The 11,248-nt window shown below is 38.1% G+C and overlaps 1 protein-coding gene across 1 annotated transcript; it reads right to left on the minus strand.

Annotated features, from left to right (window-relative positions):
- Positions 1 to 281: 281 nt before the first annotated feature.
- Positions 282 to 10,775, minus strand: LOC143703006 (tumor necrosis factor alpha-induced protein 2-like). Its single transcript, XM_077197044.1, has 10 exons — positions 9,062 to 10,775; positions 8,561 to 8,648; positions 8,309 to 8,422; positions 8,095 to 8,195; positions 7,862 to 7,960; positions 4,507 to 4,636; positions 3,491 to 3,601; positions 3,244 to 3,396; positions 1,889 to 2,010; positions 282 to 1,764 (listed from the first exon to the last, which is right to left on the minus strand). The coding sequence occupies exons 1-10, from the start codon at positions 9,592 to 9,594 to the stop codon at positions 1,650 to 1,652; spliced, it is 1,566 nt and encodes a 521-aa protein (XP_077053159.1). The 5' UTR covers positions 9,595 to 10,775; the 3' UTR covers positions 282 to 1,649.
- Between the last annotated feature and the right edge of the window lie 473 nt (positions 10,776 to 11,248).

Raw genomic sequence — 11,248 nt, forward strand, 5'->3', positions numbered from 1 at the left:
GTATCAATTCTGCTACATCAACTTAATTATATTCATTGATCTAAATTATTATAATTAATTATAATGAGTTTCAATTAATTATTCATATTTCCTTTGAGCTAATTTGCACAAAAAAACTTAAATAAACTTAAGATTTACTTTTATATGTTCAGTAATATTGAGTATCAAGATGAACACTTGACTGAAGCAACTTAGTTTTATTGATTATCCAAACATATTTTTTTTTTATCGTGTTAATGTCAGGGAATGGCTATAATAAATGTGGAGGAGTTAGGCCTATATATAATTTTTTTTTTTAATGACGGAGGAGTTAGATAAAAATATATAATTAAATAATTAAAAAGTCTTTAATAAAATAAACAAGGAACACTGAGAAGATTTCAGGAGAGTAAATCAAAATACAACCATATTAACAGACGAAACCAATGAAGGAAACTCAGTGCTTTAACACATAGGATAATTAATGTAACTAAGAACACTTGAGAACTCCATCAAAAACCATGGAGACAAACAAGCAAAGGGAACACATGCAATCGAGAACAGAAAGCATAAAAAACAAAAACAAAACTGAGCATTATCGTTACAGTTAAAATGCAATAATGAAGTTCAAAACGTAGGTTCGGGAGGAGAGTAAACATTCAGTCCTGTCAATCATCATTATGAGTGTACTATATAAGCAGCAAACACCACTTCATCCCATTAACAAATTCTTCCGGCGGATTTAAAATACAAGCTATCGGAATTTTAACTTACTTTTTGACCATATAAATATCAGCAACTGCTTTAAATTGCATAAATCTCCCTCGGTTTGGGCCTCTGAATAAAACCAAATAAATGTAGCCTACCTCATTGAGTATGAGCTCTATATTATCTTATATAATAAAAGTAATAAAAGCCTGATGTATCAAATGTGATCCTCAATAAACTGTTCCATTTCAAAAAATTTATATTTTTTATTATTTTATTACTATTAGGCTTTATAGGGTTAATTAACCTCTTTTCCACCTGTTTTAAGCTTTGAACACTTCGGATCGGATTATAAAAAACGCATCTTAATACCAGAAGGAAACATTGCCAGTGTGTGGACATCCTGAACATAATAAGTAGGCCTTGGCTACATCAATTAATAGTTGGCTACATTAAAAAATAAAATAAAATAAAAAGCATTTTATTATTTCAGATAGACTGGGACATAAAGTCACTGGTGTAGCTCTGATGCCTGCATTATTGTGTAGGTGTGACAGAAAAGATCTAGGACCTGAATTTATTGAAAAATTAATTGAATGCTAGAAGGCAGAAATAACACAATGTTGGGGAACATTCTCCATATCTTACTTTTACCAACTGTATAAGGTTTACTGAATAAGGTGACATGTATTTACAAAGTTACTTAAAGTCAATTGACTTTTGGGGGACCATCAAAATAAAGGGTTACCAAATGTCTTGAAAATATTAACTTTCGTTTTCAGCATCTGACCTCCTTAAGCAGCAATAACGTTTCAGATCTGCAAGTTGGCTTGGGGGAATTTTGCAAAACTGATTCAACCCAATGATGTTGATAGGTTCAGAGGCATCAATTTTGAAGCAAGCTATTTACCAGAAAATAAAGAAAAGCCAAAAGAACAGGTGACACTGACTTGATACAGACACTATGATTTGAAACTATGATTTGGATACAGGTCCCGGATCACATCCAGTATTTCCCTCACCTGGCGCTCTGATAACACCCCTTTCCAGCGCAGCAGACCAGGTACATACTGCTCACTGCAAAACATTCAGAACACTTCACTGTTTGAAAACTCTCACACACTGAAAAGAGATACATTTAAAGACCTGTAAATACATGTTTGAAACTGTAGTGAAGTGTTGATGACTGGTCTGGGTTTACCTCTCATGTGGGAAATCTCTGAACAAATCACAACAGGTAATCTTCAATGCATCTACATCACTGCAAATCAAAACTTCACTCATTCTCTGAAGGAGCTGGTTTTGCTGGGCAACACTGCCATTCTGCAAGCAGAAAACTCAAACCATGAGCTTTTTATTTTTATGAATGTAAATTTCAAACTGTACTCTTACTTCAACAGTCAATGATATGTGGAACAATTATGTTAAAGGGGTCCTATTATGTTTTTTTACATGTTAAACTTTCTTTAGCATGTAATGTTGCTGTTTGAGCATGAAAAAGGTCTGCAAAGTTACAAAGCACAAAGTCACTCCAAAGGAAGTTATTCTCTATATTAGTGCGCACTGTTTCTGAACTCCCAGAAAACACCTCCATTGAAGTCTTAAGTTTTCATCTGGGAACGAGCACATCACAATATTCCTCGTTTAAATAATTCCCGCCCAAGGCATACACAAAAAAAAATAGTAAGGGGCGTGAGATCTCCAAAACGAGCTCCAAGTGGTTGACCAATTGCTGCATTCAAGGTCAGTATTGCAAGATGTCAGGTGCGTTCAAGTCGCTTTCTTTGAAGCAAGATGGTGTAACGGAGGCCAGCTAGTAAGAGCTGTGCAGGTAAACCTCCCTCCTCTGACCTCAAGAGGCACACTAGCAGCTGATGCTATAGAGACTGAGGTCTTTAGCGCACCTGCCTCCCATGACAGCGACTCTGGTTTGAGGCCCATAGAGAGCGGGGTGAGTAGGCCCCGAGGGGTTACAATTGTGGTGTACCTACTCTTATTTAACTACACAAAAATTCAGCAAGATTTTGAAACTATACTTCTGGAAAATGAAGAACTAAGAATTTGCATCAGGTGTATTTTTCTTTTTTATATTTTTAATTAATTTATGAAGCCACTGTAAACTTGACATATTCTATTGTTATATTACAGTGCTATATTTTGTGCAGGCAATTAGCCTATTTGAAAAAGTCCCGAGTTTCCCACTCTTATTTTATGACACTGTGAATGTGCGTTCAGCTCGTAAATCTTTCTGGCATGACTTCAATGCACCAAATCAAAACACACTGATCCAGCTGACCAATCAGAGCACATTGCACTTTTCGGAAGGAGGGGCTTCCTAGAGCGTTACAGACAGACTGGGAGGAGAGGTGCTGCAACAGTGTAAAATATGTGAAAAATAATGTAATCTGAACATCCAAGCATGAAAGGCTATTCTAGTAGACTCCAAAACCAAAATCAAGAAAAAGGGCATAATAGGTGTCCTTTAAATATTGTTTGACCCTGATTTCCAATGATCAAGTGCATCAGAAAATCAGCCCTTAAATACAAATTTTTTACCAGTTCAGAGAATGTTTTGTGAAAATATTGAACATCCTCTTTTATCTTTTTCTCAGCATTTCCCCAAAGCTTCTCTAGATTTCTGTACTTTGTCTTCATCAGGCATTCCAGGTACACTTTGGAAACACAGTTGTAAGCCATTTTCACAATGATCTACAGAAATAAAGGAAGTATTGGAGAGAATGAGGGTGACGTATGGAGCTTGACTCTTTTTAAATGGTTTTAAGGTCATGTACACAGTGCGTACCATTTTGATCTCTAAGGCAGTCTGAGGCAGAGATGCACACTGCTCGTGGATTGCCTCCATCAGGATATCAATATGTACATTCTTTTTCTTGAAATAACTTTTTAAATTGGCCTACAAATGAACATTAAAGACATACAGATTGCAAGATTGATAAAATGTGTTAGCAAAGGTATCAGTATCCTTGGATAAATCTGATATAAATTTATGCAGCTGAAATAATCCCAGTGAGATGGATAGAGTTAATTTCAAGTGCATGATAGCAATCTTTTCTTCCGAACAGATGATCATTAAAGGAGTAGTTCACTTTTTAAAAAACTTTTGCCGATAATTTACTCACCCCCATGTCATCCAAGATGTCCATGTCTTTCTTTCTTCAGTCGAAAAGAAATTAAGGTTTTTGAGGAAAACATATCTTATCTTGCGAAACGATCGGTCATTTCAAAAATAAATAAAAAAGTTTAAGTTTCATAAGCACAAATGCTCGCCTTGCCCTGTTCTGTGATGCACGTTCGTGACTCTCCAGTTCAAACTCGTTCATCAAAATTAACAAATCTTTTTTCGAGTCATTTTGTTTGTTGAATGAACGAAATGACTCGAAAAAAGATTTGTTCATTTTGATGAACGAGTTCGAACAGGAGAGTCACGAACGTGCATCACAGAACAGAGCAAGGCGAGCATTTGTGCTTACAAAACTTAAACTTTTTTATTTTTTTTTTAAATGACCGATCGTTTCGCAAGATAAGACCTGTATGCATCGTCTGGTGTCGTTTAAAGCCATTTGAAGCTGCACTGAAACTGTCATTTGGACCTTGAACCGTTTGGTAACCAATGAAGTCCATTATATGGAGAAAAATCCTAGAATGTTTTCATCAAAAACCTTAATTTCTTTTTGACTGAAGAAAGAAAGACATGGACATCTTGGATGACATGGGGGTGAGTAAATTATCAGCAAAAGTTTTTTAAAAAGTGAACTACTCCTTTAACACGAACTGTATGTTGAAAAAATCGAGACATACCTGTGTTAAGCATGTCATGATCTTTTGTACAATGGATGAAGCCTCATCTTCCAGTTTCTGTAGCATGCTTATAGTTCTTGAGACATCATCACTGTTGTTTTTATCTGGACTGATTTGTGTAGCGCAACATCTGTAGTAAAATAACACTGATTTTATGAAAAAACTGCAGAAAACTCTGTGAATTAAAGATTGTAGTGTTAACTCTTACCGTAAGCATGTAAATCAATACATTTTACATAGGGATAAATCCTATTAAAAGTGCACTAAAAAGTTAACTTAAAAGTTTTTGATACAAAGAAATTAATATTTGCACTAATATCTTTTAAAATGATACTCACAGGATATAATGACAAGGGCTGTCCCTAATGGTTGACAATGTTTTAGATAAATATGGCAGTCAAATATTAGTCACGATCTGTATGCTTAGTTTAGTTTTCATGGACTTTTAGGCTTACAGCTGCAGGTCAGGCCAGTGCATGCTTGCACACAATTGGTATACTGCAGGCATTCAAGGCCAACCTGCTAAAATAACTAGATGAGGGTAAGGAAGTTAATCCTGACACAGTTCGAGAACTACGTAGGGCCACAGACCTGTCTATCAAGCAGATGGCAAGAGCTATTGGTTGAACTATGACAGCACTAGTAGCTTTGGAGAGGCACCTGTGGTTGAACCTCTCTAATATAAAAGAGAAGGACAAGTCCTTTCTGTTGGACAGCGTCATCACGGTTGTTGAAAGGTTTCAGGAGGCCAAAAAGCAGGCGGCGTTCCAGCAGTATCTCCCTGGCCGCTCTAAGGTCTCAGGGGCAGCTCCTCACATCAGGCGCAACAAAAGCAGAGCGTTACCTATCGATTTGGGGTTGGGGAAGTGCTCAAATTCAAAGTCTGACACAGGGAAGACGTATCTGAGGAACACCATTCTAAGTAGGAAGGCTTCGGCTAAGAGGTCCTGACGCCATCAGTGCCAGGCCTCTCCAGGGGAAAGTTGTGTACACCTCATCATACAGTGCCAACACCGCCACCTCAGGTGCTTCAGGGAGCAGCAGTTTCCAAACGAGTCTATATCCCAGTGTCAGCCCTTATACGTAGCAGCACTAAGAGACTTGCAACCTCTGAGGAGGTTCTTAGAGGAGTCAGTTCGGTTGTTCCCTGCCGGTCAACTGTTTCAGGGCACCAGAGTCTAAGTGTACCAGAGGCCAGTCACAAAAGACTGGTTCCCTTAGTAGACGATCTGGCAGCATGGAAGCTTCTGCCAAACATGTCACAGTGGGTCCTGCTCACATCTGAAAAAAAATATAGAATTCCATTCGGTTCTCGTCCTCCCTTTTTCAACAGGATTCTGCCCACTATGGTGGCCTCCGAACAGGCTCTGGTTGTGGAACAAGAGACGAAGACTCTCTTGGCCAAATAGGCTATAGAATTTGTTCCTACACTTGAGATAGTCCGGGTTTTACAGCTGGTATTTCATCGTTCCAAAGAAGGATGGGCGATTGTGTCCCATTTTAGAACTACGCCTTCTAAAATCAATCGCTGCTGCAAAGTCTGTCCAGAAGAGTCTGTTGGAAGAGATGCCTGAGGTCCCGTCTGAACAGGTGTGTGAACCGGCCGTTAGATCCATGCCTGTGGGAGTTTTAGTGGAGCTGGAAGAGGAAGAACAGCTAATAGACTGGAATACGGAGGTAGTGCTTCCCACCTTGTCCACCCACAAATCTTCTCTTTCACGGGTTCCCTCCTGCACTAATGTCTCTTCATCACCACTGGTCCTGTCCAGCACAGAGCTGTCTTCGTCATTGCTGCAAGTTCTATCCAGCACAGTGTTGTATTCATGGCCGCCGGTCCCGATCAGCACAGAGTTGTCTACGTCACAACTGGTTCTGTCCAACACAGTATTGTCTTTGTTGCCATCATCCTTGTCTATCACCAAGTCTGTCTCTGCACCCAACTTTCCTCTCCTGTTCGCTCCACCGAAGCCAGCCATTTCCTTGGCCCCGCCTCCACTGGATTCTTTCAGCCCTTCGGCTCCACCATGCAACACAGATCCACCTTGGGACTCTATGTCACCAGCTCCGCAGAGGCATGAGGATTCCCTGGTTCCACCTCGGACCGTCGACCAGTCGGCTCCGTCCTGGCTCCTCGGCTCCAACTGGGACCAGTGTCCCTTCAGTTCCACCGGGCTCCCTCATCCCACCGGCTCTGTCCTGGTCAGTCGTTGCTCCACCATCGCCTGGGACTTCCAGGCTGTCGGCTGCGCTGTGTTTCTCATTTCCCTGTGTCACCTCATTCGGTCATGCTTAAATTACCACTTTGGCTCCTCCCTCCACCAATGTTGTCGTGGAGTGCCTCCATCATGGCCATCTCCCGGGGTCACTCTGAAATCTAGTCGGATGTCCATTCCTCCCTGGATCCTACCACTGCTCACTCTTCCATAGGTCCTTCCACCGTCATCTCCTCTACATGTCATATTTGGGCCATCTGCTCTGCCCAGGTTTCCCGCCCGTCATTCGTTGTCATGGACACTCATTTAATCATTACACCTGTTCATTATGTTATCATTATCAATGTGTATTTAAGTTCCGCTTTGTGCTTCTTTCAGTTGTCCGGTATTGTTCGTGTGCTCGCTGTTATTGACTTTTACACTGTCACTGTTGTGAAGAGCCGGAGTCAGGAAGATCCATTTGCAGCATTTATTAGAATGGTCAAGACAGGCAGGGTAAAACAGTGGCAAACAAAACAGAGTAGGCAAGGCTGAGACAAACCAGGTAGACAGGCAAAGGGTCGAGGCAGGCAGAGAGAATCAGAGTCCAGTAAACAGTCCAGGGTCAGGGCAGGCAGAGAAGGGTCAGCAACGATAAACAAAACAAAGGTCAAACACAGAAATCAAACTCGGGTAATAACGCTCAGAAATGATGGCCGAGGCAGATCAAGACTTCGCACTGAATGAGCGTGTGAATGAGGCTTAAATGGGTGTTTGTGAATGAGGTGCAGGTGTGAGTGTAATCAGTCCCAGGTATGAGGCATGATGGGATTTGAAGTTCAGTGAGTAAAGTTAATATTCCGGAGACGGCTCCCTCCGGTGGTGAAGAAGAGGTGGTATGGGAGCTTGCTCTGTTACAGTCACATAGCTTTTCTTCATGTGGATTACTTTAATTTGTCTGATTTCATATATCTTAGTTTTATCGAAACTTCTAAACTTTTCATCATTATATTCTGGACCAAATAGTTACAAATATTCCCACAATTATAATTTAACACTTTGAATTAATCGGTCAAGGGTGACAAATATGTCTTGTTATATAAATATAAATATGTCTAATGTTACAGTTTCTGAGCCATGTATACTTAATGATCATTTAATACCTGAGTTGCATACAAGTGTTGATAATCCGAAACAGATACACAGAGTTCTTCTCAGTAAACTTTCTTTTTTGTAAACATTTATTCTCAGTATCCACATACCTAAGAGAACACATATTTATGTTAAGTACAGGATCACAAACCTCCACTCTCCTGCACAAAATAGAAAATCACTGGATGAGAGTTTTAATCTGTAAACCTTGGGCAAGGGGTAATATAAGATGAGGAAAACCTACTTCTGAGCAAAACCATGCAGCTCTTCACTACAGAGTATTTGTACTGCATGCATCAAGGTTAGACCAACCTTTTTTGCATCTGAAATAGCACAATTCAGACACTGTGAAAGCAAAACATAAAATATGTGAGCAATATATCATATAAATCCCCTGTACCTTTTTACATGAGAAAATAAAAATAAATCTTGCTTTACTTTCTCTCTCCAAGAGCTACCTGAGTGACATCTATGTGAAGTCTTATGAACGTTTCCTCATCCATTGAGTTCTCATTATGTCCATGTTGCTCATCATAGTGCAGGATGTTCTGTAAATTCCTAGAGATGTCATTCTGTTGCAATTAAATTTGGACAGAGACATTTGTGTTACATCTCTCTTGTTTTGGGTCCATTCATGCATTACTGAGATATGAGAGTGAAATACAGTAATTAAAATAACACACAAATAGTCATAAACTGTGAATTCATACCTGAAGTTTTAGAAGCAGTTTCTGCTTTGCTCTCTCAAACCAGCCTGTCAACAGCAGCGGGTCGTAAACTCTCAGTTTTGAGTCTGAACTGAAACATCATGATAATATACACATCAATGTTCAAAAGGTTAGCAAGATTTTTAAAGATTTTTCAAAAAAGGCTCTTATGCTCTTCAAGGTTGCGTTTATTTGTTCAAAAACACAGTAAAAACAGGAATATTGTGAAATAATATTATTTAAAAGAACTGTTTATTTTAATATATTTTAAATGTAATTTCATCCTGTGATGGAAAAGCATATTTGAAATACAATAAGTGTCTTTAGTGTAATTGTTGATCAATTTAATGCATCCTTATGAATAAAAGTATCAATTTCTTTAAAAAAAAAATTGGAGAAAGTGTCTCCAAACGTTTAAATGATAGTGTGCATTTCAACAGTTCAAAATTAACTTGTTTGTTTGTTATACAAATTTTATATTTACAACAAATATGCAGTGCATACCTGAAGAACACATCTTTTCCCCACTCTAAAAGCCAGTAGGTCTCTTCCACAGACAGATCTCTGTTTAGGAGCAAGTCCAACTTGGGAAAGAGGTGACGGCTGTAACTGTCAATCAGATGATCTAGCAGCCCAGTATCTTCCAGTACAGGTGTTAATCGAAGCAGCGTATGGCATATCATTTCTTTTGTGCTCTTTAGAAAGTCCAGTAGCTCTAACTGAGATCCTTGTGTTCCCTCTTCTGGCAGCGTGGGAATGTGTTTTATCACAAACTGATCTACTTCTTGAAGATACTCACAGAGCCAGTTTTGAGGGAAGCTGCCTTCTTTCTTGTCTATGGTAACACCGTTCAGTTTGCTCCATCTTTTCAACACGTCAGCTGCCTTGTCAAGGTCCTCAAGGTTTGATTGTTCACTCAGAATCTTTCTGAGAATATAAAGTGCTTTCTTGCCACTCACTTCAACCCCTGAACCAGATGCCACACTTAAGTCAACTGTGCTTTCCTGTTCTCTTGCTGTGAATTTCTGTGCATTCATTGCTTTTGAAATTTCAAACTTGTATGTGAAACAACATGCAAAAGGACAAAACCTGTGTCCACATTCAAAGGAGAATAGCCTACTGCATTAAAAAAAATCCAACTTTCATTTTTAGACAATCTCCATTTTAAAAGCTGGATGAAATATCAAATGTGGAAAAAGATTTTTATGAGCAACTTAAAATATTAAAAAGCAAAAACTTGAATGTTCAGTTTGGTGGTGAGGGTGAACTAACAAACTGAGCATGCTCAGTTTGATCACTGAAGATGAACTTAAATAATTTGTTTTTTGGTCAAATCATGTGGACTTAAGATGACATAAATGTTTTTTATTCCGAAATAATTGATGTTTTAGATTTATGTGGTGTTTTTCCTTATATTTTGCTGTAAAAGTTCAATGATGTTTCAAGTCACCATTAAGTGTTTGCCAAGTTTCTTCCATTTAAATAAGTATAACTTGTTTTGGTGTAAAAAGGAAATAATTTTATCAGTTTGCTTTACAAACCGACACTATTATGTAATATTAATGCTCAGCTTAAAGGAATAGTTCACTTAAAAATCAAAATTCTGTCATCATTTACTCAACCTCAAGTTGTTTCAAACCTGTAAGAATTTCTTTCGTCTGCTGAACACAAAGGAAGATATTAAAGAATGTCAGTAACTAAACAATTGATGGACCTCATTGACTTCCATATTATTATTTTTTCCTACTATGGAAGTCAATGAGGTCCATCAAATGTCTGGTTACTGACATTCTTCCAAAAATCTTCCTCTGTGTTCAGCAGACGAAAGAAATTCATACAGGTTTAAAACAACTTGAGGGTGAGAAAATGTTTTTTTTTTTTACCAGTGTGAATGCATTTTTTTCTCGTTGACACTGAACATTTTATTTTACTCTCCAAAAATGTCTGACTTTACTAACTTATTTAAAAATGAAAAAGCATTAACTTACCATCGGAGGTTGCATGTTGCATTGGAAACTGATCATCTTTATTCCTGGCTGTTTTTTTCCGACAAAATAACGGTTTAAACATTTTTGTAAGAGTAATGTTTATAAGGGCTTTTAGATTCTGCAATCTGTTTGATTTAGATCCTTGAAAAAGTCAGCCGTAGTACAGGTGCTCAATAGTAAATGGTGAAATTCAACTACTGTATGTTGTTGCTGTTACTGCTCTTATGCACAGGATATGATTGTGGTTAATTTCTTTGAAGTATCTGAGGTATGTTGCAGGAGGTTTGAGCAGAAAGTTTGCACAGTGTTTCATATTAAATGCCACGTATGGTATAAGTAAGAAGATGGATATAAATTATTCTCTATTGTGATCAACTACAATTATAATTTCTCATCCATGCATTCTCTATACCGCTCAACATCTTTAAGGTCACGGGAAGACTCAGCCTGTTATTATTATTACGAAATTATCAAAATATATTTAAAAAAAATTACGTTAGGTGATTTTCATTCCTGTTATATAGGCGATATAGGCGATATAGGCCTATATATAATTTATAAACGCATATTAAAAGATCCTTATAACAGGCTGGTGAGCGCTGAACATTTCTTATTCTCTAAACGGTTTCTGCATTGGAATCGATTAATTTTCTTTTAATTAGACTAACTGATGGACACGAACATATATGTGATCGTAATTTTA

Source organism: Siphateles boraxobius, unplaced genomic scaffold (assembly GCF_051911475.1).
Source record: "Siphateles boraxobius isolate OS27281-9 unplaced genomic scaffold, OSU_SipBor_1 37, whole genome shotgun sequence".
In the NCBI taxonomy this organism is placed as follows: Eukaryota; Metazoa; Chordata; class Actinopteri; order Cypriniformes; family Leuciscidae; genus Siphateles; species Siphateles boraxobius.